Here is a 25,192-nt window from a genome sequence, read left to right on the forward strand (position 1 = left end):
CCAGTCATAACCTGTGTGCATATATAGATATACATCCTTGACGTGTATTGCCTGTGACCTTGCGTACAGAACTCACAAGGACTTCTACAGACATACCATGGCTATCACTAACGGCTCCAGTGGCGATCACGGAAACGCGCAGGACGTCGATTTCAGAGATCCTGCCGTTTATGACCAATATGCGAAGACTTGGTCATCGATTCCAGGAGATGAAGCCGGCTGGGCTCAGCGCGCTCAAGAAGTTGCAGATATTCTTGCTGTCGATGCAGTACTTCGTGACCAGGAGAACAAATCTCCCCGGGCCGAGGTTGCTTTGCTGAAGCATTCTGGGCTGCTCAAAATCTTGGGACCAAGGAAATACGGCGGTGGTGGCCAACCTTGGAGTGTTGGTGAGCTCTCCTGATGTGTTGATAATATGCAGCGCGTACACTGACCTCAACTCAGGCTACAAAGCTATTCGAAAGGTAGCAGAGGCCGATGGGTACGATCCTCGTTCTTACATCTGAACGGTTATACGTGCTAACTGCCCCAGCTCGATAGGAATGCTGCTCGGATATCACCTCTTATGGTCAACAACGGCAAATGTCGTCGGCTTACCTGAGCAAGCCGATCGCATTCAGAAGCTCATTATTGAGAACAACTACTTCATCGGCGGCGCTGTTAATCCTAGAGACAGCGATCTGGCCATAAAATCCGACGGCGACAAGATCGTGTTCAATGGCTTCAAGTTTTTCAACACGGGAGGTGTGATATCCGATCTTACCGTACTTGAAGGTGTCTACGAAGGCACTGGAAATCATATCTTTGCCTTTGCAAAGACAGATCAGCCCGGAATCCAATTTGGGCATGACTGGAACAATATCGGACTTCGCCTGACTGAGTCTGGCAGCGTCAAGATCTCCGACGTAAGCGTTCCATGGACGGATGCGCTCGGCTGGAATGTAGAGAAGAAAGAGCCGGATCCTCGCGCTCTTCAAACTCCCTTTTCAACTCTTCTGCTGCCTTCAATCCAGCTTGTCTTTAGCAACTTCTATCTGGGCATCGCTCTCGGTGCGCAGCAGTACGCAGCAAAGTATACTGTGAAGGGTACAAGAGCTTGGCCTTTTGGTGGTGATGTAAGTATACGACCCATCCATATCCCACTGAGTACAGCAAGTGTTGTCATACTGCGAAGAGTGAGAACTAGCATACGAAAATGCAGTTTGATTCAAGGTCGAGTGCCATTATAATTTTTTACTGACGTGCAAACAGAACAAAGAGAAGGCAACAGATGAGTTCTACATTCTCGAACGCTATGGTAACTTCCACGCTCACCTCCGCGCCGCAACTGCTCTTGCAGACCGCGCAGGCCAAGAAGTTGACTCCATCTACCAAAAATATGGAGGTGATCTCGATACCCGCGCCAAGCTGACGGCGCGCGAGCGAGGTGAACTGGCGGAGTGGGTCGCAAGCGTCAAGGTCGTTACGACAGACACCGGTCTGCGAGTCACATCGGGAGTGTTTGAAGTCACGGGTGCTAAGGCGACAAGCCAGAAGGTTGGGCTGGACCGTTTCTGGAGAGATATTAGGACGCACTCGTTGCACGATCCTGTTGCGTACAAGAACCGAGAATTGGGGAGATTTGAGCTGCTGGATGAGATCCCGGAGCCTACTTGGTATACCTGATGACACTGTTTTAGTTCAATGCAATTCCATTCTTTATTTTTTGATGTGTTGACTGACATGCTTTCATCTCACGCCACTTCTAGATGGATTTTTTATGCAAGTTCGCCACCCAATGCAGACTCGTTTCACGATGTGTTTGCTATATTGGATGTGCACCTCATTCTTGCATGCTCTGAAACATGGCCGAAGTACATCAGGAAGCGGCACAAATATTGCACCGCAATACACCAGCACCATAGCATGTGCATCACCCTCCAGCACTCCGCCAGTTCCAACAGACCCCAATCATACCTTACTCTATGAATGAGGCAGTGGCGCAGTCCAACCCGACATAATCAGTAACCTAGGAGCCTCCTCAAATATTCTCGGCGCACGATGGATTTCGAGGCGCTGTCCGCCTTTACTCATGGTATTCGCCGCGTACCGCAAGAGGACTACGTCGTCTGCCTCTAGCTCCAAATACCCAAATTCAGAGCTAGACTCGGAATAGTGCATCAATAAAGTGAGAACGAGGTGCTTCAACGAACGGTATTTCGAGGCAAATTATAACAGACTCATGGACACTGCTTTTGTCGAGGTGGCTTCCATTGTTAATATCCGGGCTAGACTCGCGAAGTAAGCTTTTCACCTCATCACTGTGGAGTTCGTCTATGGTGAGGTCCTGCAAGCTAGCCTGGAAATCGGGTCGTATTTCAGACTATGCCTCCAAGTCATGGTCGTTGCTAGAAACAGCGTTGCCATGTCAACATGGAGCTCACGAAGCTCGTTCAGGCCTTGAAGCTAGTCCATGGAGACGACCCAAGGTCTTGATCTGTCCAACATAGGGATTTTAAATGTGGTGTATGTCGCTCCTGTGCCAATTTGGCCAGATCCTGCTGTACCGTCCGTGCGTGTCCCGCCGCAGAACCGCAACGGTCGACAATCAGTTCGTCCAAGTTGGAGGTAGGAAAGATTGCACAATTTTTGTGATAGATGCTGGAAAGAAGTTATCCATCTCCATGAACACTAGTCGTCGTAGCAAGATTCGTGTGGGCATCGGTTGTGGTACGTAAAAGAGTGGTACGTGAATGTGATCAGAGTACTCTCGCAACTCGAAGTTTCCCATTGAAGGCAGTAGGAGAATACTTCTCTCTGCAAGGGTACGTCCGTGGTAAACCAGGATTTTCAGCTTCTTCATCCGGGCTGCACCTTCGTCGCACCTGTCGACGATGGTTGACATGAGAGACTCATCGTAAATCCATCGAGACCAAGGTATACCTTGGTATAGGTCTAGGTGTTCAATGTTCTTGGCCATGCAGACGATGAGCGCAAGGACATGGAATTTAGACGTCCCCTGGTATACAGGTTCCTCAGAAAGAATGTGCCCAAATCATTGGAGCCGATTTTCGAGGCATGTCAAATTGCCTAGTGTGGCGGTTACGACTGCCGTTAGGACTTCGTTGATGAGACTCATACAAGTCCACAAATCAGACTTGTTATTGTGGTCCTGCTCTTGAATCTGTTCGACATCTGGTGATGGCGCGACTGCGATGCGCAAGATATGCTGGGTGAGCGGCTGGCACGATAGGAGCGTGAAGAACAGTCGCCATATTTGGTGCTCGTCCTTTTTGAAAAGGGTGATATCTCGGTATAGATACGGCTCAGCGACGGAGCGATAATACCTGGATGACTTAGAGAACGCGCTCAAAGCTGATGTGTCACCAACAAAGCAGCGACAAACGTGAGCATCAAACTCGGCAGAGAGCTTGCTCAGCGACATTGCAGAGCCGAAGGGATTGCGGTGATTGTATTGGCTGACGGCACTGCACCGAACTCTGAGTTGATGGCGCGAGTTTAGTGCGGTCAGTGAGTGAGAAAGCGAGGCTGTTCAAAATGTTGACATTGCGCGACGGCGGGCGGATCCTCCCGACTAACGCAGTGATGTCGTAAGTGAAAGGGCATAAAATATGAAAAGTACGAAGACGTGATGTGAAAAGCGGTACATGAGTGCGTAGAGCCTTCAATCCGGCCATGGAATCTACGGCACGTGCTTGGCTGTCGTTCTCTACATCTGTGGCTGCTCCATACCACTCCTCTGAGCCGTTTGCAGAAGCAGTGTCGTCAACTTGTACATAGCCAACTATATCTGATTCATCTTGGTCCAATAAAGTGATCAGTTTGTCCCTTGTTGAATACTTCCTGGCCATCCGATTCTACCTGTTCAATAGAAGGGTTCCGTCGTATCCTCGTAAGGAATGGGCGCCCGAATAGCCTATAGTGTCAGTCCACAGTTGCGACACCTCATAGCCTCTTGCTCGCCCGTAAAGAGAAGGTACTCGGCGTTCTTTCAGTCAATGACACCATGTGCTTGTCTTCATTACACCAATTCACGCTTTCCTTGTGTAGCGGCCTGCTCGGCTTTTTGGAAGTGTGATGACAGCGAGCTGTGGCAGGCCGGACGGAGGTACAGGCGGCGTCATCTGTGCACGGACATCCCATGTCTTGAGAATTGCTCCTGTCGTGCTCCGAACCTTCAACGACATCTCACATGTCTTTCTGTTCACTCAATATATACCACTACCACGATTCTGATATCGATGTCTCTCAAAGACTCATTGGTGAGGCGCTTTCCTCTATACGGAGAGCCAGGACCGAAATCGTTGCGAGCTGAACGCTTCTTCTGACTCAGCCTACAGCTCGAGATAACTATGGTAGGCGATAACAAACGAAGCCTACTCTGCCACATGCACTCTAGCTTCTCTTTCGCGACGGTAAGCCCCAAATCCGATACATGGTTCTAGCTGGGTGCGCCATGCGGAGTGCCGGCGATGTGCACTTGCAACGAGGCGCTTCCTCATGCAAGCTGCAAGGCTGTCTCATTTCACCTTTCCACGATGCCCCGAGTTTGTCTCATCTGCCTCAGTCGAACCACAGCGAATGAAAACAGCCTTGCTTGGTGTCCTTCCTAAGTCGGCTGTTCCGTTCATCCCCTGACTAAGTTAGCGGGTAAATACGGTTAGCCGTTCTTGCAGCGCCTTCGTACCGCCCATCGCTCAGACCCTCCCACATCAACTCAAAGAAGGCAAAATCATACCTTTGGGTTGCTCTGCCCTCTCGAAACCCGGCGGGAGGATCACACCCGTTCTTGGCGTTCGCACGCCGACCGGGAATCCATCAGATGGTCGTACAGCTTGACACAACCACGCGGTTTGTGGACACCTTCATGTGACTACCAACAGGTAGCAAACCACCACTGGGGTCGAGAACTGCCTAGACTAGTGTCGGCATTCTGGAACCTTGTTGCACATTCGCTCTACTACATGCCGGCTGAGGTGGTATTTTCCTAGCATCTGCTCTCCTATCTTATCTGCTTCTTCAAGCTCTTTCTACTCATTCGTCTATCTCGCTATCTCTAATCTCCGCTTGCACAATCTCCCGACGGCAGCGAGAAGCTCACATGCGATGCGACCACCGCCTCGACAGAGATGGAATCAAGGCCGTCTGCCGTTCCCGCTTATTCTCGAGTTGTACTCCGATGTTGCACGCATATGTCTTCAGTGGTAATTATCCCACGGGCTGCGGGACGTCGGTTGGCCCCATGGGCGCCTAAGGTGCTCTTTCGAGTTTGTCCACGCCCAAAAAATTGGAGCTGGTGTCTATGTATACCTCGCCGCCCGTTAGTGTGTTACATGTCTGACTGTGCCACATGGACCGGACCGAACGCCTCTGCCTTCCGAGCAGCCTCGTTCTATATGGGGAGAAAGTGAATCCACCATATGAACAAATATGGATGCACGTGCGTAGCGAGCGTTTATAGAGGCCACTTGGTGTTCCGGTATGCGTATAGTATACACAGTATAGTGGTCTAGCTACTACTGGCTCGCTTCTGGGGTAGATGTCAATTATCCGCCCGTCTCTGGATCGCAACCGCCCCGGGATTCTGTACATCACGCCCCTCGATAGTCCACGCCCGTAGGGCACAAGCCCCCAGATGCTCCATCGACGCCGCACGCGACGGCTTTTGTTAGCATGGCGCTTCTTACACTTGCAGTAGCGTAGTCACTGCGCCGTCTCGTGGATAGGATATGTACCCTTGGACCTCGCAGATGTCCAATCTCCTGCAGCATTCTCCCAACCTACAGACTGTCACCCTCCTTTCAAGTGAGCCGTCGTTGCATTTCCAAGTCACTCCTTCCACACTGAGCTTGTCGCGTGGCTTTCGGCCTACTTGTCTTTTCACGGTCCCTGCACGTAACCTCGCGCTTCACCGTGTCGTACTACATATATCTTGTCATTTCCTGTTCAACATCATCATCTCAAGCTTCATCTTCACAAACGCCTCATCCGGGCGATCTTGATCAGTACCTGCACTAGCGCAGCCACTCGCCACGTAGCACAGCACAGCCCGCGCTAGCGACATCATCAGGATGCGATTCACAAATATCTTGCTCTCTGGAGCAACATCTTTACTTTCTCTTTCTACACTTTCCCAAGCAGCTCCAGTATCTCAAGAAAACGACATGACTTCCGCAGCAGCTTCTGGCTACAAGAACGTTGCGTACTTTGTCAATTGGGTATGTTCGCTTGCTACCACCCCACAAAAAGCAAGCTTGGAAACTGACACTTGATAGGCTATTTATGGTCGCAATTTCAATCCGCAGGATCTTCCAGGCCAGGAGCTTACTCATGTGCTTTATGCCTTTGCCAATGTTCGACCTGAAACTGGTGAGGTCTATCTGACCGACACTTGGTCGGACACTGACAAGCACTACTCGACCGATTCTTGGAACGATGTTGGCACCAACGTCTACGGATGCGCAAAACAACTATTTCTCCAGAAGAAGAAGAACCGCAAGTTGAAGGTTCTGCTTTCCATTGGAGGCTGGACTTACTCGGCCAACTTTGCGCAACCAGCTTCGACAGAAGCAGGCCGTGCCAAGTTTGCAAGCAGTGCCGTTGCCCTTCTCCAGGATCTCGGCTTTGATGGTAAGTCCCGCATTACATTGTGTCTCTTTTCGTATACTCACCTTCCCCAGGCCTTGACATCGACTGGGAATACCCAGCCAACGAAGCCCAAGCAAACGACATGGTGTCTCTCCTCGCCGCCACCCGCAAAGCTCTCGACGCCTACTCCGCCGCCCACGCCCCAAACCAACACCTTCTCCTAACCGTCGCCTCCCCCGCCGGTGCCAAAAACTACAACATCATGAAGCTCGGCGCCATGGACAAGTACCTCGATTTCTGGAACCTCATGGCCTACGACTACGCCGGATCCTGGGACGCCAACGCAGGCCATCAAGCCAACTTCAACCCCTCTGGCAATAACGCCATCTCCACGCCCTTCAACACGCAGCAAGCCCTCAAAGACTACGCCGCCGCTGGCGTCCCGCTCAATAAAATCGTCCTCGGTATGCCCCTTTACGGCCGCGCCTTCGCCAACACTGACGGCCCTGGCAAACCCTTCTCTGGTGTTGGCCAGGGCACGTGGGAAGCGGGCGTGTACGACTACAAGACGCTCCCCCAGGCCGGCGCTTCCGTAACGAACGATTTGGACCTCGGGGCCAGCTGGAGCTACGACCAGGGCCAGCGGCTGATGATCAGCTACGACACGCCGCAGGTGATTCAGAAGAAGAGCGAGTTGGTGAAGAGCATGGGACTGGGCGGCGGGATGTGGTGGGAGAGCAGCAGTGATAAGAAGGGGAGTGATAGTTTGATTTCGACTGTAAGTTTTCTTCTTGCTGCGCTGTCTTGGGATGCGTACTGACTTGGACTTAAGTTTGTCAATGCTGTTGGTGGCACGGGCGCGTTGGATCAGAGCCAGAATTTGCTGAGCTTCCCGTCGAGCAAGTATGATAACTTGAAGGCGGGATTCCCCAACGAGTGAGGGGTAGGTGGGAGAGTCTTGGGCACCTTTTTTCGCCCGCTTTCTTGAACATACTTTTGGTGCGAAAGTTGTCTCATATGTCAATCGTCGGTCGCTTTGGAGAGCAGAAGACGAGGAGTTTTCTTTAGATGTCACTGTCGCTTCATATATGGTTGGGGATGTAGGTACCGGTTTCAAATATACTCATGATTTACTACTTCACTCGTTTCTTTCGGACTCAGGCTTGATGATTCGTGCTCATGATCAACGATTGATTGATTCAAGATGACGGCTTGTTGAAACGCCGTGCCAAATGCTGAAGTCTACATGATGAACTATATACAATCTTACCATGTTGTAGAAAATCCGCTTAAGCAGACTTCTCCATCTCGGCAATCTGTGCCCCGCCAACCTGTCCACCCCGTCCCATTCTCCTCTTCTTGATGACATTCTCAATGAACGCTTCTCCAGCCTTGTAGCTCGACCTCACAAGCGGTCCAGACGCGCAGTACAGGAAGCCCATGTCCAGCGCACGCTGTCTCCACATCTCAAAGACATCGGGCGTGACGTATTCGTGGACAGCCATGTGTTTCTTCGTTGGGCGCATGTATTGGCCGAAAGTGACTACGTCGACATCGTTGGCTCGCAGATCCTTGAGGGCTTTCCATAGTTCGTCTTCCGTCTCACCTAGACCGAGCATGATGCTAGTCTTGGTGATGAGTTCTGGCTTCGTTTCCTTTGCGATTCGCAGCACGTTGAGTGACTGTTTGAAGTTTGCGCGCCGGTCGCGGACGTAGGGTGTAAGTGCCTCGGTGGTTTCGACGTTGTGTGCAAAGACGTCAAGGCCAGAGTTTGCGACTAATTTGACCATCTCTGCGTCGCCTGCGTAGTCTCCTACAAGTGCTTCCACAAGCATCGACGGCGCTTTTTGCTTGATTTTCATGATTGTTTCCATTGCGTGTCGCGCTCCTCCGTCTGCGAGATCATCGCGATCCACGATAGTCAGGACAACGTATCCGAGTCCCCAGCGGCTGAGCGCTTCGGCAGTGTTCTCTGGCTCGTGCGGGTCGAGTGGTGGAGGGGCTTTTGATGTCTTGACAGAGCAGAATCGGCATCCGCGCGTGCATGTGTCGCCCCCAAGCATAATTGTGGCAGTCGCAGCACTCTTGTCGCTCCCGCCCCAGCAGTCGCTAATGTTCGGACACTTTGCTTCCTCGCATACGGTATGGAGGTTCAAACCGCGCAAATCCTTCTTGATCTTCTTGTAGTTCGCATTCGAGGGGATTGGTGTCTTTAGCCATTCCGGCAGTCGTGTAATGGTCTTCTTTCGCCCTTCTGGTCCTACTTGCACAGTCTTGATTTCGTAAGCCTCGGCGGGGGAGAGGGGCGCATCGGGAGCTACAAAGTCCCCGAATGAGGGACCGGCATTCAGGGTGTCGCTAAACGACGTCTGTGGTCGCGCACGCTTGGGCGGCTGTTGTGGGAGTGATGATTGCGGAGAGTCGATAGTTGTGGCGAATGCTCGTGAGCATGGTGTTCTTGATCGTGCAACAGTTCGGAGGGTCGGTGTGGAGAGAAGACACCGCGAACGTGGTATTGAAGCTGCCATTGTGGAATCGTACTCGTGTATGCAAAGAAGGAAGAAAAGAAAGCTCGGGCAGCAGAGGGTTGCGTGGTAAAGTTATTCATCTCAGCCTTCAATACCCGAAAACGGGCGGCGGATCCAGGGCCGCGCTAGGGCAGGCGCACGGCGTCAAACAGCACAAACACAGCTGCGCGGCAGGAGCAACCCACATTCGCGGCATCCCTGCACTCCGCCGAGTCGAGCCATCTTCAACGTACACCAATTCACTGCGCCAATACGCATTCCCCCCGAACACGCTCTCCTGCCCGCATCCCGAAACCTTGACCCAACAATTGCTGCGCGGGGCCCCGGACACCTTTACTGCGTCGTTCAGCAAAGGCCACGTTTGGCGGAGCAAGAGCGGGACACTTTTTATACCACACACGGACAGCTCTCGACCAGAGCTATTCTGCGCCCAGCATGGACAAGAAGCACGAGGACGTCGGTGGCGTGGCGCAGATTGACAAGACCTCTGTCTTCCAAGAAGGTACCGCGACCTGCTGTTCCACGCGGTAGTGGGGATGAATTGGCGGTATGGGAGCTGACACGACGCAGCGCGAGTATTCAACCAGAGCCCCGTCTCACCGCGGAAATGCAGAGTGGTATGTTGAACCGAAAGAAGGCCGTGTCGGACCTCAGCTGAGAATGGGCAGATCTTGACTAAGCTCGCACTGCTGCTCTTCACGGGCGAGAGCTGGGGGCGCCAGGAAGCCACGACACTCTTCTTCGGCATATCGAAGCTCTTCCAAAACAAGGATGCCTCGCTCCGCCAGATGGTCTACCTTGTCATCAAGGAGCTGGCCGGCTCTGCCGACGATGTCATCATGGTCACATCCTCCATCATGAAGGACACTTCGGTCGGCAGCGATGTCGTGTACCGCCCCAATGCGATCCGCGCCCTCTGCCGAGTCATCGATGCCTCCACCGTACAAGCGATCGAACGTCTCGTCAAGACGTGCATTGTCGACAAGAACCCCTCGGTGGCCTCCGCGGCACTCGTATCGTCGTACCACCTTCTCCCAGTCGCAAAGGATGTCGTGCGAAGGTGGCAGTCTGAGGCAGCAGAGGCAGCATCTGGAAGCAAGTCTGGCGGCGGCTTCTTAGGTGGCTTCGGAGGCAGCTCTCACACTGCGCTGCAGGCGAGCACAAACTACATGACACAGTACCACGCTATTGGTCTGCTGTACCAGATGCGCTCTGGCGACAGAATGAGCTTGGTCAAGATGGTCCAGCAATATTCGGCTCAAGGCGTTGTCAAGAGCCCTGCTGCTACTGTTCTGCTGGTCAGGCTAGCAGCCAAGCTGGCCGAAGAGGACCCAAATCTGCGAAAGGTAGGAAAACAAAAGACGAAACCACGTCCCTTGCTAACAACCTTGACAGCCCATGATGCAACTGCTCGACGGCTGGCTGCGTCACAAGTCCGAAATGGTCAACTTCGAGGCCGCAAAGGCAATCTGCGACATGCACAACGTCACCGATGCCGAGCTCGTACAGGCTGTCCACGTCCTCCAACTCTTCCTCACATCTCCCCGCGCAGTCACCAAGTTTGCCGCTCTTCGAATCTTGTCACAAATGGCGTCCTTCAAACCAGATGCTGTCCGAACATGCAACCAGGACATCGAATCGCTTATTACAAACTCGAACCGCAGCATTGCTACATTCGCCATCACCACACTACTCAAGACGGGCAACGAGTCTTCCGTCGACCGGCTGATGAAGCAGATCACAGGCTTCATGGCAGAGATCACGGACGAGTTCAAGGTCACAATTGTCGAGGCTGTACGAACTCTGGCGCTGAAGTTCAAGGCTAAGCAATCTGGCTTCCTTGCGTTCCTCAGCGGTATCCTACGCGACGAGGGAGGCTACGAGTTCAAGCGATCTGTGGTCGAGGCCATCATGGACTTGATCCGATTCGTGCCTGAGGCGAAGGAGGATGCGCTGGCCACACTATGCGAGTTCATCGAGGACTGCGAATTCACCAAACTCGCAGTCAGGATTCTGTTCGTCCTTGGAAGAGAAGGTCCTTCTACGCCACACCCTACCAAGTACATCCGCTACATTTATAACCGCGTCGTGTTGGAGAACGCCATCGTCCGTGCCGCTGCCACCTCTGCCCTCGCCAAGTTCGGTGTCGGACAAAAGGACCCCGAGATCAAGAAGTCTGTCCATGTCCTCCTAACGCGCTGTCTTGACGATGTTGACGATGAGGTGCGCGACCGTGCCGCATTGAACCTCCGGTTGATGGACCAGGATGACGACCTCGCTCTTAGCTTTATTCGCAACGATTCCATGTTCTCCCTTCCCGTCCTCGAGCACCAATTAGCCATGTACGTTAGCTCCGATTCCCGCGATACTTTCGAAACCGCTTTCGACATCACGAAGATTCCGACCGTGTCGCGCGAACAAGCCGATGCCGCAGATCTCACAAAGAAGACCGAAGGCGCGACTCCCACTCTCAAGGCACCCAGTGCTTCAAAGGCACCTTCAAAGGCTGGTGCAGATGCTGCCTCTACCGCAGCAAACAATGCACAGAAATATGCCGAGGAGCTGCAGAAGATTCCCGAACTTGCTGCACACGGCTCCGTGCTCAAGTCGAGCGATCTCGTCGAGCTCACCGAGTCAGAAACCGAGTACGTTGTCACAGCCGTCAAGCACATCTTCAAAGATCACATTGTGCTTCAATATGACATCAAGAACACGCTCCCAGATACAGTTCTGCTCGATGTCGAGATGGTTGTTACCCCAGAAGATGATGGTGACGTGCAATTAGAAGAGGAATTTGTCATTCCCGCGCCCAAGCTTCCTACAAACGAGCCGGGCACAGTCTATGTTTCCTTCAAGCGATTAGAAACTGAGTCACAGTACATCGCGGCAAGCTTCACCAACGTCCTTAAATTCACCAGCAAGGAGATCGACCCAAGCACCAACGAGCCAGAGGACGGCGATGGCTACCCAGATGAATACCAGGTTGAAGATCTTGATCTCAATGGCGCTGACTACGTTGTTCCTGCATATGCAGGCAGCTTTGACAATGTCTGGGAGCAATCGAACGGTGAATCAGCGACAGAGACTTTGCAGCTCAGCAACATCAAGAGTATATCAGGTATGTTCACTACACTTACATCGCGTTGTTAACACGCTGACATTTCCCCCAGATGCGACAGAACAGCTCACAAAAACCCTTTCATTGCAACCTCTTGACGGCACAGATGTTGCACTATCGACTTCGACACATACACTCAAACTTTATGGAAAGACTATCACAGGTGGCAAGGTCGCAGCTATGGTACGAATGGCTTTTAGCGCAAAGACTGGCGTGACGATGAAGATCGATGTGCGAAGCGAGGAAGAGGGCGTTGCAGCATTGGTTATTGGCAGCGTGGCATAGTTGAATGTAGTATGATATAGAGACGACGGTACTTTTTTGTTCCTCTGGATTGTCACTTTCACCTCGCGCCTTCCCAAAAAGGCGTTTTCCAAAATATGCATAGCGACTAAACCTACATGATGAAAATCGGCCTCAAACATCAAACCGCAGTGTGCGTTGTTCATCAATCGCACGATCTCCGTGGCCATCGGTCCTTCCCCCTCGTAGCGCTAAACCATATCCCGCCTCCCTCACCCCGTTTTCCACGCGGCTCGTTCCCCTGGTCCTGGGATGAAACGCAGTGGCGCTGGACCGGGTCGAGCGCGCAAATGGCTAAAAGCGGGAAATTGAACATGAGGTGTTGATGACGGCGCTAGGGAATGGCGCAAGACTTGCTGGGGATAGCCGGTGCGGCGGGTGCGTGGTGGTGTGGATGTGGAGATGAGGTTGGAGGGGTGGGCTTGGTATTTGTTGGTGAGATTGGAGCGGAGACATCAAGTTGTAGTTGTTTTGGACTATGTGATCATATATGTGTGTTTTTGAGTAGTTTGGAGTAATGGCAAATGCGCGGCGATTTTTGTGGAAGCTGTGATGGATTAATTGTATCAACTAGTAGAATGCATGTTTGCATGATTCAGATTGAACGTATAAATTGCCCGTTTTGCATTGAATTCATAAAGAAAAGTAGGATACTCAAGTGAAGGATTAATAAGTCTACCTGGTGGTTGTGCATGGTCAAGTAAATGTGTCACGAATATGAAAGGCTGCTTTCACTGCCTGCATACAGGCAACCAAGTTCAAATTCAATCCTTTGTGACTGGTATACTGCTAAGATGAATGTGGTTGTTGTGAAGGAAAGATAAACAATTTTCTGAATGGTGGTCAATTCCTGGATGTTGAAGGGAGAATGACTACCTCGACGATCGCATCCGCTTCCAAATGACGCACACATCCATCCTCTCTCAACTACCCCAGCACTCCGTCAAGCCACCTCATCCCACCACGAATGCGCCAAAACATCATCTATTGTCGCCCTAGCCCTTGGATCAGGCTTCATCATTCCCGCTATCATATCCTGCGCCCCAGAACCCAGTTCCTGACCCCACACGTCAAACCTCATTTCCGGCTGGTCTTCCACCGCCAGCTCAGCCATTTGAGATGCCAGTTTAAGAGCCTTTGACCACTTTTCGCTATCAATCTGCTTGAGAAGGCCGTCGTTTGCCGAGCCGAAGTAAGAAAAGTGTCGCGTTAGGATTTCTTGCTCCGGGGTGATGCCGAGCTTCGCAAGTTCCTGGTAATCGTTGATGAGTATCGTTTCCCCAGCTCCGAGGGCATATAGGCACTGCGTGGATGTTTAGCGTGGGTTTATCTCGAAATGGAGTCACGCACAACCAGTCCGAAGGAGTAAACGTCGGATGCCTTGGATAAACCTCTCCCAGTCTGTCCTTCTGGGCTACGCCACATTGCATTGCCTACTGCATGAGCGGTATGAAGCAGCGCGCCTGGTTCTAATTTGAAAGCAAGGTCGAAGTCACCTAAAGCGACGTTGGTGATTGTCTTGGTACCCTCTTCGTCGCACGTCCAATTGACCAGTATATTGTCAGGCTTGAAGTCTACCACAAGCATTTGTTAGTTGGGAGGTCGTAATGGAAGATGCAATTTGGTTTGATAATCGTACCGATGTGTATCCAGTCCTCGCTATGTAACTCTTGTATGGCTTCCCCTGTGTGTCGCAAGATCATCTTCCGTGATGCATCAGAAATGTTTGTATCATCTTTAAACAGTCCAAGCAGTGTGTTTTGGTAGTACGGATAGATTAGGACATCTTCTTCTTCTTCATTGGAGTCAACATGCATGCGAAGCCGACGAGATTGAGGAAACCCGGCTGCAAGGCGTAAGGACAGATTGAAGAATGCCCTAGACACGCGCTTGAAGACGAGAGACTGGCCCTGAGATCTGAAACGACTCTTGTTGAGCAAAGTCCTAAATCTAGGATTTGTAGAACGTACTCAGCTTTGTGGATGCTTACTCTCGGATCTTCGCGCTCCTGCAGCCCCTCGCGCTTAGTGTATACACGACCAGATTTGCCTACAATGGTGGATGCCGACCTGATACCGGTACGTGCAATATATGGCGTGTGATGAGCGAACCGACTGAGAAGCATGAGTTGAGACACGAGCGAATACATGGAAAAGGTCTTGTCTCAGCAGTCAGAGATCCTCCGCAGTAATCAAGTCCATGATTGGTTGGACATTTGTAAGCTAGCAGTAGGAGGGGTACTACCGCCCATGACCCCCAAGTCCTTTCGAGGTGCTTTAAGAGCTACGTTTTCCATAGGGCTCGAATGGGAAGATTGCTGCGATACCAGCCATTAGGATGTACAACGCAGCGCAGATATAAATGGGTACAGGTGTACCAGTCTAATTAATGATTAGCAACAAAATCACTGCTCGCGCATATTCGATACTCACATCTGCAACCGTCGCAATGACGGCACTCAGAATACCCATGATACGATTCCACCCAATCGCAATGCCGTTTCCGGTGCCTCTGTGGGCCGAGGGCAAGACCTCTGGCGTGTACGCATACAGCGTGCCGTAGTAAATGTTCAGGCAGAAATTGATAATGCAAGTGAACGCAACCTACACAGCGTGTTAGCAATTTACCCATGTCTCTCCAGCGGAAGCTTCTACTCACGTTCTGCGTCGCTGTCCGCACCTGCGTATACGCGAAAAAGAACGCCATAGTAACCAGCGCACCCACAACCATCGTGTATTTCCGTCCCAGCCGAGTCCCGCACATCCATCCCGCCAGCACAGGGCCCCAGATACCGCTGAAGTTCACGAGCGTGTAGTTTCTCCACGTGATGTATGGACTTGGCTGACCAAACGCCGCGCCTCGCGAGGACAAATATGCTGGTAGGAACACATTGTACAGTGGATAGGCCAGGCCGATTAGCGTCCACGAGAGCCAAATCAGAGTCGTCGAAATACCAATGCGTCTCGTAGCATAGAGGCCCTTGATATGGCCCCATATGCCTCCCAGTGCCCACTTGCTTCCAGGCGTGATTTGCAATTCTCCACACGCAGCCATCATTTCTACAGTCAGACTACAGGGGCGATTGTACTTGTTCGCAATGTATTGCAGAGTTTCAACACACTCGGCATCTCTGCCCTCGCCGACGAGGAATTTGGGCGTTTCTTTGAGCCGGATGACGGTGATGCGGGCAAGAGACATGACGAAGACGAGAGAGCCGCTGGCGTACCACACATAGCGCCATCCCTGGTTGTTGGCTTTAGTGCAGGGTGCTGCATCAGGGAAGGCGGAGGGATCGAGACAGGAGAAGTTTGGGAGGAAAGCCCAAGCGAAAAATCCGGCGATGAGTTGTCCGACGCCTGGAATCTGTCATCAGCTCAAGCATCAACGCTTTTATAAATGAATATGTACCCCACCATGCCGCCATGAGTGTGAGCATCCACTGCTTATACGCTGATCAAAAGTTAGCTTTGCACATACTCAATTCAACCCATATATCAAACTTACACGGTAAATACTCCAGGAAAACCGCTGTATCCAGCACCAAGTTGCCACCAGCCCCAAAACTGCTCAAACACACGAACAACCCCAAAACCTCCCACCCGGGACTCGCGCCCGCCACAATCGCAAAGACACTACTAATCAGCAAACTGACATTGAATGCGACTTTTCGCCCCATGATGTCCGCCGTGAGTCCCCAAAACAGCGCGCCCACGAGCATGCCCACATATGTCGCAATCGTCAGGCCGTTGGCGAAGCTGGGATTGAATTCGAGCGCGGCTTGCGCTGCGATGACGGATTGGATGAGTAGGAGCAGGCTGTCGACGGCGTAGCCGAAGCCATTGAGGATGAAGAGTTTGGTGTGGTAAGGAGTGAAGCCGATTTCATCGCTGCGAATCTGTTAGTAGAGGTTTTGGCAGGTGGTATGGGAGGAATGTGTACATGGCGTTGTTGATGAGATGCATTTTCGCATTCAAGATCGGGTTAACATGCTCTTGCTGCAGAATGTCGCCTTTACCCAGACTACTCGAATCATCGACCTGTCCATCTTCGACGTCCTGCTCATGCACGACTTTCTTATTCACTGGATCTTCCATGGTGGCTACCCAAAGAGCTGGTAACTTGAGATGCACGCGACACCAGGGAAAAAGGAAAACAGGAGGGGTCAATCCGAAATGCCCTGCATCGCTGCAAAAGAGCGCCCGATACCGAGACTTAAGTACAGCGGCGGTCCAGTGTCGCTTCGCACCCTTCCCACGTTCTTGTGCGGCGGCATGGATGCACCTGGGCAGGCCAAACCAAGGTAAGGCGGGGCGATGCCACACGTGGGGCGCGTCTTATTGGTCTCTTGCGACGCTGCGTATCTTGCAATGGCCGATCATTTCTTATTACAGTCTTGGATAACCGTTCGCCGGCTAGGCGTCGCGTTAGTCAGTAACCGTTGTTGGTGAAGATCGGGTGGATGATTTCGGGCCCAAATATGGGAGGTGTGACGTGACAGTACAATGGCTAGCAGTACGTCTACATTTCTCATAATTATAATTCATCATGTATTTATTGAATATCTCTGACTTCTGCAATCATTTTGGTTTGGCTCGAGCTATCCTGTAAACATGAAAGCACATACCTCGATACAGCGTAATTGCTATTGAGAACCATGTACACGAACCCAAAAGCCAACGACAGACCCGTGGCGATGTGACTATTATCCTGAACGCCGTGCTTGAAGTATCGCAGAACAAGTGATTGATAAAGTTTGAGAGGAAATAGAAATCAAACTATTGCGGCACAGGTGTGGGCGTGGCCTCTTCAGTGCTTGCAATCGCAGTGTCGCTGTCCGCTACTGGTATGGGCGCTATCCTTCGCTTCTTGTTATCACGACCCTCCTCCGCTTCGGGTACTGGGTGGAGCTCCCGTTTCTTCGATGTGGAAAGTGCATCGTCCCGGTCTGATTCACTTCTCTCGCTCTCCCTTCGTCCAATATTACTGAGGTTCGGAACGCCGCTGACAGAGCTACTAGCGCTGTGAGTGCTTCCGTGCCCATGAGCGGGTGTAAGTGGAGGTGTCCACATTGGAACAGGGCCAGAGTTGGTTGCTGCCAGGCTGGGTACCGAGGACATTGCGGGAGTCGGAGCGTTCATCACATTGGGGTCCCCGGAGCTGGGAGCAAAAGATGCTATGCTCGACACGGAATTGCTTCGAGTAGGGCTTCCGGGTCTTGCAGGCACGAATGAGCTTGGTGAGGCAGGAAAGCCCGCAGAAGGCTGTCGCTGCATTGGTGGCGCAGTAGCTGTTGCTGTGGCTGACATGCTTCCAGTCGTTGGAGTTGGAGTGGGAGTGGACTGATTTGACGGCGTTGCGGCCGTATTGATGGCAGCGGGAGTGTGGTGGGGACGGCTATGGGTGGCGAGAGGACCAGTGTACTTCTCCCCAAGCTCACCAGGGGCGAATGTTACAGCTGAGCAGAATCCATCGGAGGATGTCATTAGCAGTGTAGAGCCGTCGTTGGACCTGTGTCGGCGTTAACAATGTTAAAATCGTGTCGTACATCTGTACATACCATGTGATATCAGTGAATGTAGCAAAGTGTAGGTTGCTAACAATGCACAATGGCTTTTGCTGCTGTGTGTCATAGACGTGGATAGCGTCCTGGGTCGCTACCGCGTAGATCATGCGATATGGAAGAGCGAATGCCGGTGCTGGACCACCTGGTGGTGGTGCAGGCGTTCCATTTTCGCTTTCAGAAGGCCTTGGCGATGCGGCTGCTAAGCTTGGTGATGGCGAAGGCGCACTGGTCACACGAGGTGGGTCCATCGATGAGTGCGAAGTCGGCGGTTTCGAAGGCATGAATGGCTCTGGCAACGATGGGATATCGTCATCATGTGATGTATCAATAGTGATTTGTCTTGTTATTGGGGCGCTCTGGCGTATGGTGTAATACACTGGCGAACATCGAACGGCCACCGAGGGCTTCTTGTGGCCAGGGAGATAGGCAACCGGAGGCTTATTCAACCCAGCGCGTGTATAGATGTAGACTGTGTTTGTGATGTCTTCTGTTGGTTTAGCGTCATTGATAGCAGGGTGGAGTGCTTTGTATTGACCAGCAGGTGTGAAGAGCAAGCTGCCGTCCGGAGCAAAGGTCAGACGCCTAAAGAATGAAGTGAGAGTCTCGTTGAAGTATATGGGTGCGTTGCGGACCCCGGCTGGGTTGCCGAGACTGTTCAGGCTTGGAGAATTTGGCATCACTGCGGGCAAAGGCATTGATGGGGCTGGCGAAGCGGAGCGGCGCATGGAGGGTGATGAGCCAAACGAGGATCGACGGCTGTGCGATGTCGGTGGTGGGTGCATCTGGGGCAACGCTAGAGACTGAGGAGTTCCCGGCATGGAGGGCACTGGGGACCCAATGGCGAGACTCGAGTCGGCTACGAATGAGGCCCTGCCACCAAAGTCTGGTGGTGCAGGACTGTTGGACGACACTCGTCGGGCAGGCAGATCCATTTTGGTGACCTTGCTGTGTTGAGCGAGCGAGAATTGACCATCCTTGTTCTTCAATGTGTAAATGTGCACCGATCTGTCAGAAGATTGTGTTGCGATGTATTCGTTGAGAGGATCCCATGCTACTCCCTGCACGTAGTGGTTGTGTTCGGCAATCTGGCGTACGATACTTCCTGCGCAACGTTGAGTAAGAGTATGGCGGGCGTGTTGGACGTGGAGCTGTACCTGTCTGAGCGTTGTAGATGCGAGCAATGTTATCCATGCTGCCTGTGATGAAGAAGACGCCGTCTGGTGACCAGGCAAGATCGTAGATTTCTGAACCTATGGATCTGCACATGGCCTTGACTCGCCATGTCTCCTTGTCTTCGAGGCCCTCCTCGAAGTTTGTGTGCGTGGTGTGGCTATCTGCCGGTACCCAGAGCAGGACGTTGCCGTCGTCTCCCGCCGTGGCCAGCATTTCACCTGTGCTATGTCAGCAGCTGCTATTCAACGACATGTGGGTCTATGTACCTCGTGGACACCATCGTACTACGTTGACGGCCTGAGTGTGCTTCACGAGCGTTGAGAGATATGTAATCTTGCGCTCCTCGCCGTGGTTCTCGACGTTCCATAGCTGTGCCCGTGTCAGCAGTGTCCAACACACCGATTGGCACGGTCTCCTGTACCCGAACATTGTTATCGCCGCCCGCGGTTGCCAACCGTCCCTTGCCGTGGGGCTCGAAGTGGGCTGAATATATGGGAGCGTTCTCATTGTGCCAGGACACAAGCAGCGGAGCGGCCTTCATCGTGTCGGAGTCGACGGCTCACCAGCCGTTGTGTTGGGGTTCAAGTATCGTGAAGGGGGTTCGCTCGGCTGGTGTGCGTTGGGTGCAGGCAATGGTAGGGGCGATCGGACAATCAAGGTCAAACGGTACGTTGCCAGGGAGTGGGCGGGTGTGCTGAGCGGAGTAGGTGGTTTGCAGAGCCCCAAGGTGAATGTCTCTGTGTGGTGACAGGGAGGGTGCTCAAGGTGGATATTGTCGTCTATGTGGGAAGACGCTCGGTCGTTATCTGAGGCAATTGAGCTTGTCAGAGGTGGTTGGCACTCCTTCCGGCGTCCTGCACACGATCGCGCCTGCAACTCGTGGGCCTATACCCGATCGGGAAACCTAAGTGATAAATCCCGTTTCACGCCCACCTTTCTGCGCATTTGCATGGCAACGACACTGATCAGCAACAAGCAACCGCGATTTTCACGTGTCTTGTGTGCCGAATAATGCCGTCCAAGTATTGCATGCGCTTCAAGAATAGTTCATTACCTCAGGGTGCTGGTGTAAGCCGGCGTACGTATTGTTCACAGTTCGGCCCTGTCACCCGGGAAACCATGTGACTTAAACTTCCCTCCCAGGCTTCGCATGGCCTCAGCTGGAGAGCCAAGTAATATATACACTTTCTCTACCGCCGAGCGCTCATTTCGAGCTTCTGCCGAGGCTTCAAGGTACATTGTTCCCATCCAACATCCAACATGGCCTGATCGCACCTGGGCACCAACTCGGAGCCGGCTGCCTACTTTACGCGTCGATTGCTGGACAGCATCACACGTCGCGCCAGTTCAAAAGTGTATCACAGACTTGACACCCTACTGTCGCTGAAAAGCTGAGCAGAGTTTTCTCGGTTTCGTCTGATCTGCAAACACCCTGTATGAGATGCTCTGGAGTCTGCGCACGGGCCGAAGAACGATGGGGCACTGTGTCGCCGCGTTTGATATCAAGCGCCCCTTCAAGCACGACGATCACACAAATTGATATCGTCTGTCTCGAACGTCTTTGGACCTTTCTCCATAGGCCAGGTCCATTCCTATGGCGTCGTGACTATGTGTTCTGACGTCATGCAAATCGATGAGTTTGCTTCTGCATTCAGACCTGGGTGGTCGCACACGCTCGCAACCATCCGGAATTTGACTCAACATGTCGGAGCAGGAGCCGTCGCGCCTCGAGCTGGAGATGGAGCTTCTCGAGGCCATGTATCCCGAGCAAGCAAGCTACGAAACTAAAGCACGCGAGCTCAAGTTCATCCAGAATGGCGCATTGCTGCAGCTAAGATTACCCGACTCTTATCCAGAATCAGGCCTGCCAGATGTGATTGCAGCAAGCGATGCATCGAAAACAGATATCCGCGCCGCCACTAAAACGGCAATCAAAGAGTTGGGTTTGATGGAGGGAGAGGAAGCCTTGGACGCCATCATCGTCGCATTCCAATCGGTGCTCGAATCCGCCAGCACCGCACAACCCTCCACAACCACCGGCTCCAACGACAATGATACGTGTAGAACGGTCATCATATGGCTCCACCACCTCCTGGCCCTTACAAAGAGGAAACTCGCCCTGTCCCCAACAACCCTCTCCGGCATCACCAAACCTGGCTATCCAGGCATCATGATCTTTAGCGGTCCTGCATCAGCTGTCACCGAGCACGTGAACACGCTCAAAGCCGAGAACTGGCAGGCTTTCCAAGTGCGATACGAGGAGAACCTCCTGTGGAAGTTTGGACATGGGAAGGGAGTCAAAGAAGTGGAGACGATGGCTGAGGTGGTAAAGGGTGTAGAGGGGGCGAAGGAGCAGAAAGACGAGTTTCTCAAGGCAGTTGGGATCAAGTGAAGATGGCAGAGTCTGAAGCGTGGTACCTCCTGGGAATATCTATGTCTTGCGAACCTTAACTCGCCTCATCTCCTCTCAGGAACGTGAACGACAGAACTCAAAAGCTCTCCGTACGTCATCAGTCAGCACCGAAGAAGCTCTCGAAAGGCCGTGGTAGAGTCTTTACGTTAACTGAAACATGTCAACTTTTACGTTCGCTAGCTTACAGCCACACTGAGGAAGATGGTTCTGTGGGCAGTCTTAGCTTCAACGCTGTCAACTGTACCCGATCTAGACAACTGTGATGCGATTCTCGTTGGGGCCAGTCACTCTTAAGGTTTGAACAGCTAGCTGACAATTTGAATAATGGTAAGCTCAGCATGCTCGCACAGAGGAGACTATCTGCTACACGCCCCCAAAACAGAGGGTAGTAGTAAAGCAGCTTGTTCCTGCACTGCGTAATTTCTCTTCGGCTGACCTCATCCGTGTTGGTGTTGGGTTTGTTTGTTTGGGCATCTCAGGTGTCCTCTCGGAACCTTGCCGGATCGACCGCGCACTCGCTGTGGCTGGCCACCTGCAAGCCTGCAACTAATTCCGACTGAGCGCGCAACAAAACAGCCCATGTCAAACGAACTAGGCGATCAGAAATCACCAAGCGCCCCCCCAACGTACGGGGTAATGCGATCATCAGTAAAAGGAGTGTACGAGTTCGGGCCGCGGCGTATCGTGAGCGCATGCTATGTACTGGAATGGCGAAACACGCGCACCAGGAATAGCAGCTGGGAGAGAGTGTATCTGGCTTGAGCGTTGTCACCGTGCGGGCTTGTGCCTGAGTCGAGTGTGTCAGCCGTATCACTGCAGATGCGAGGCGGCGGCACGGGCGCATTGGTAGAGGCGCGACATGCTCACCACCACATGGTCAGCAAGCTGTACTTTAGGAAGATAAGCAAGGTGTGGTGTGAGCGTTCTGGGCGCGCAGCGGAGGAGTGAATCACCCCGCAGAAGACATGTCGATGCAGCAAAAGAATTGGTGGAGCATTCTAGCTGGCGCCCACTCCGTAGTGCACGAGATCGGGTGATGCGCGACCATACTGGGATGGGCTTGGTGGTGAGATCTGGACCGTCTTCGGCTACAATCCTTGCAATGCAAATGGTGAACTGCATGAGCGCAGCTGATGGAGTCCACGCGATATAGTCCAGTGCTTCTCACCACACCATGGGGTCTATTTTGTTTCGCCATCTGGTGCTGGACACACCTACCGTCGACGTTGAAAAGTTACACCGTCTCCCCTTACTCGGCGCTTTTTCACACTGAGGCCATCACCCGTCCTGTTCACTCTCACGCCGTCATTTCACGCAGATCACCGCAGGCGCACCCCTGCAGTTTCTTGCACAACTCCAAGGGCTCTCCTTCCATTGACCTTCTACGCTTCTGCTGTCATTTCTTGCCCGACACGTCAAGTTCCATTGTGTGCATTGCTTTGGCCGTCTGCAAACAAAGCGTCGTCGCACAGTTCGTCGTGTGTTCCGTTTTCAAACAAGCAAAAGTCAAGCCACCGCACTCGGCGACCACCTCCATGCACCGCATTTGTGCGCCTGCCTTCCTCATATAGAAGACTGGCCTGTTCGCTGCAAGCATCGCCAGATTGCTATTTGGGTGAATTGACCGACCGAACACCTGCATCACGCCTACTTTGATTTCGACCTCGACGTTCATCATGGAGTTTGTTACAGAGATCACCGCGCAGGGTCGCCAGAACCGAACTTCGACTACACCCAGCACCGTACCATCAGCTCCACCGACATATGGATACCACAACACCTACCACACACATGCGCAATTGCCCGCCGGTTCACCACCCACCTATGCGCGCGCAAACGACCCCAAGACGTTACGGCATCTGGAGGAGAAGGCGCAAACAGAGGTCGCGTGCAGCTCAGCACTACCGCCAGCATACTCGTGCTCAGTCGAACTGAGCGGTGTGCTGGGCTTGAAGCCTGAACTCTCGTCGCCCTTTCACGTGGCTGGCAACCGCGAGTGGTTCGATGCGTTTGTGGTTCTGCAAGGGACACGATTGAGCATTTACCGCGTCAAGATGCCTGGCCTGCTGAGCAAGAGCCGCGCCCCGTCACCCGGCAAGCTCATCCACTCGTATTCACTCCAACATGCCGAGGTTGGTGTGGCTTCGGATTTCAAGAAGACGCCTCTGGTCCCAAGGTCGCCGTTCGCACATCTCGTCCCGGCGTCCACACGACCGAAGCTGTACGAGACAGACCCGCACCTGTTCGAGCCCGTCCGCGAACATGCGATCCGCCTGCGACTCGAGACGGAGCAGTTCCTCATCTGTGCACCGTCCCAAGAATCCATGCTCGACTGGATCGAGTCTCTCTGCGCCGCCGTTGACATCAGCACCCCCATCGAGGACCGCAGCGAGCCACGCTACCGCAGCCTCCCACGCCGCAGCAGACGCCAACGACTCCTCGACAGCGCGCAGCTCGGCGAAAACATGGAGAACCTGACCAACCTCGAAGCCGGCCGCCGCATCATCGCCCAGCAAGAACAAATCATCCGCCAACTCTACCCACACCTCGCCGGCTCCGCACCCAGCACAGCCGACTCCAGCTTCGGCACTACCACCACCATAACTGCCTCGACCACACCCGCCCCCACAGCCACCGACGTCGACATGCTCGACGACTTCGACCCGGAAGACGCCACACCTCCCTCGCGCTCCTCGCAATCACCAGACGAAGACTTCTCCCCGCCATCGTCCTCGCCTTCGGACCCCAAAGACACAGAACCCACCCGCACGTCGCCCAGCCAGATCCTGCGCTATCGCCGCCGCTGCGCTCCCGTGCTCCTCGCCTCCTCCCCGCGCGTCTCAGACATTGTCTTCATGGATAACCAGCGCTTCCGCATCGACGTCAAGCAGCACATTCTCGTCGACTACACCCCGCTGCCGCCGCGCTACGACGCGCACAACTTCCCCAAGCAGAAGCGCATGACCAAGCTGCAGCGCGCGAGCAAGATTGTCGTCGTGGCTGAGAGGCCGGGCAGCCCCGTCAGGGGCGTGAGCGACGATTCGATTGCGAGCATTAGCTTTGGCGAGGACTTGGATCTGAGCATTGGGCTGGGGCCCAGTGCGAGTGCGGACAGTGTGGGCGGGAGTGGGCCTCCGAGTCCCACGCAGGCCAAGGGGAAGAGGATTGAGGGCGGCGAGATGGAAGCTGGGGTTGCGATTGTGGTGTAAATGCACATCACCGAATCGATGCAAAAACTACTGGTTTAAGGAGGAATACCTCGACGCGACACGTTATTTTTTTTTCCTTTGTTATATATCTGCATCATATGGGGCGTTTTGAAGCACTGATAGCGCATCATCTTCGCTTTAATTTCTCTTTTTTTTTTCGTATAGAAGGCTGGCAGGCAGGGCATGGATTCGGCGTTTTACGCATCGTCGCCACGACGCAGGCAAGGGAAGATACCCAAACATCATAGATTACTCTGTTTTCTCGCATAAAAATATAAATCTAAAGGATTCACACAA

The 25,192-nt window shown here is 52.9% G+C and overlaps 10 protein-coding genes across 10 annotated transcripts; 5 read left to right on the forward strand and 5 right to left on the reverse strand.

The window, feature by feature from the left end:
• Positions 1-97: 97 nt before the first annotated feature.
• On the forward strand, positions 98-1,665 carry SNOG_00267 (hypothetical protein; the record flags this gene model as incomplete). Its single annotated transcript, XM_001790906.1, has 4 exons — positions 98-389; positions 445-481; positions 533-1,115; positions 1,252-1,665. 4 exons carry the CDS (start codon positions 98-100, stop codon positions 1,663-1,665), a joined length of 1,326 nt encoding a protein of 441 aa, XP_001790958.1.
• A 1,349-nt stretch (positions 1,666-3,014) lies between these two features.
• On the reverse strand, positions 3,015-3,424 carry SNOG_00268 (hypothetical protein; the record flags this gene model as incomplete). The annotated part of the gene is made up of 2 exons (XM_001790907.1): positions 3,015-3,069; positions 3,336-3,424. 2 exons carry the CDS (start codon positions 3,422-3,424, stop codon positions 3,015-3,017), a joined length of 144 nt encoding a protein of 47 aa, XP_001790959.1.
• A 2,740-nt stretch (positions 3,425-6,164) lies between these two features.
• On the forward strand, positions 6,165-7,724 carry SNOG_00269 (hypothetical protein; the record flags this gene model as incomplete). Its single annotated transcript, XM_001790908.1, has 4 exons — positions 6,165-6,218; positions 6,306-6,630; positions 6,681-7,366; positions 7,421-7,724. 4 exons carry the CDS (start codon positions 6,165-6,167, stop codon positions 7,526-7,528), a joined length of 1,173 nt encoding a protein of 390 aa, XP_001790960.1. The 3' UTR covers positions 7,529-7,724.
• A 45-nt stretch (positions 7,725-7,769) lies between these two features.
• On the reverse strand, positions 7,770-9,039 carry SNOG_00270 (hypothetical protein; the record flags this gene model as incomplete). The annotated part of the gene is made up of 2 exons (XM_001790909.1): positions 7,770-8,946; positions 8,972-9,039. 2 exons carry the CDS (start codon positions 9,037-9,039, stop codon positions 7,878-7,880), a joined length of 1,137 nt encoding a protein of 378 aa, XP_001790961.1. The 3' UTR covers positions 7,770-7,877.
• A 512-nt stretch (positions 9,040-9,551) lies between these two features.
• On the forward strand, positions 9,552-12,519 carry SNOG_00271 (hypothetical protein; the record flags this gene model as incomplete). The annotated part of the gene is made up of 4 exons (XM_001790910.1): positions 9,552-9,618; positions 9,771-10,462; positions 10,512-12,234; positions 12,287-12,519. 4 exons carry the CDS (start codon positions 9,552-9,554, stop codon positions 12,517-12,519), a joined length of 2,715 nt encoding a protein of 904 aa, XP_001790962.1.
• A 961-nt stretch (positions 12,520-13,480) lies between these two features.
• Positions 13,481-14,530, reverse strand: SNOG_00272 (hypothetical protein; the record flags this gene model as incomplete). Its single annotated transcript, XM_001790911.1, has 3 exons — positions 14,177-14,530; positions 13,888-14,111; positions 13,481-13,840 (listed from the first exon to the last, which is right to left on the reverse strand). The coding sequence occupies exons 1-3, from the start codon at positions 14,352-14,354 to the stop codon at positions 13,481-13,483; spliced, it is 762 nt and encodes a 253-aa protein (XP_001790963.1). The 5' UTR covers positions 14,355-14,530.
• A 392-nt stretch (positions 14,531-14,922) lies between these two features.
• On the reverse strand, positions 14,923-16,631 carry SNOG_00273 (hypothetical protein; the record flags this gene model as incomplete). Its single annotated transcript, XM_001790912.1, has 3 exons — positions 14,923-15,900; positions 16,115-16,432; positions 16,524-16,631. The coding sequence occupies 3 exons, from the start codon at positions 16,629-16,631 to the stop codon at positions 14,923-14,925; spliced, it is 1,404 nt and encodes a 467-aa protein (XP_001790964.1).
• Positions 16,632-18,274: 1,643 nt separating this feature from the next.
• SNOG_00274 (hypothetical protein) lies at positions 18,275-19,814 on the reverse strand (the record flags this gene model as incomplete). Its single annotated transcript, XM_001790913.1, has 4 exons — positions 18,275-18,389; positions 18,476-19,202; positions 19,255-19,491; positions 19,559-19,814. 4 exons carry the CDS (start codon positions 19,812-19,814, stop codon positions 18,275-18,277), a joined length of 1,335 nt encoding a protein of 444 aa, XP_001790965.1.
• Positions 19,815-20,975: 1,161 nt separating this feature from the next.
• On the forward strand, positions 20,976-21,665 carry SNOG_00275 (hypothetical protein; the record flags this gene model as incomplete). Its single annotated transcript, XM_001790914.1, has 1 exon — positions 20,976-21,665. The coding sequence occupies one exon, from the start codon at positions 20,976-20,978 to the stop codon at positions 21,663-21,665; it is 690 nt and encodes a 229-aa protein (XP_001790966.1).
• A 1,697-nt stretch (positions 21,666-23,362) lies between these two features.
• Positions 23,363-24,895, forward strand: SNOG_00276 (hypothetical protein; the record flags this gene model as incomplete). The annotated part of the gene is made up of 1 exon (XM_001790915.1): positions 23,363-24,895. One exon carries the CDS (start codon positions 23,363-23,365, stop codon positions 24,893-24,895), a length of 1,533 nt encoding a protein of 510 aa, XP_001790967.1.
• Between the last annotated feature and the right edge of the window lie 297 nt (positions 24,896-25,192).

This window comes from Parastagonospora nodorum (genome assembly GCF_000146915.1).
Source record: "Parastagonospora nodorum SN15 chromosome Unknown scaffold_1, whole genome shotgun sequence".
Lineage (NCBI taxonomy): Eukaryota > Fungi > Ascomycota > Dothideomycetes > Pleosporales > Phaeosphaeriaceae > Parastagonospora > Parastagonospora nodorum.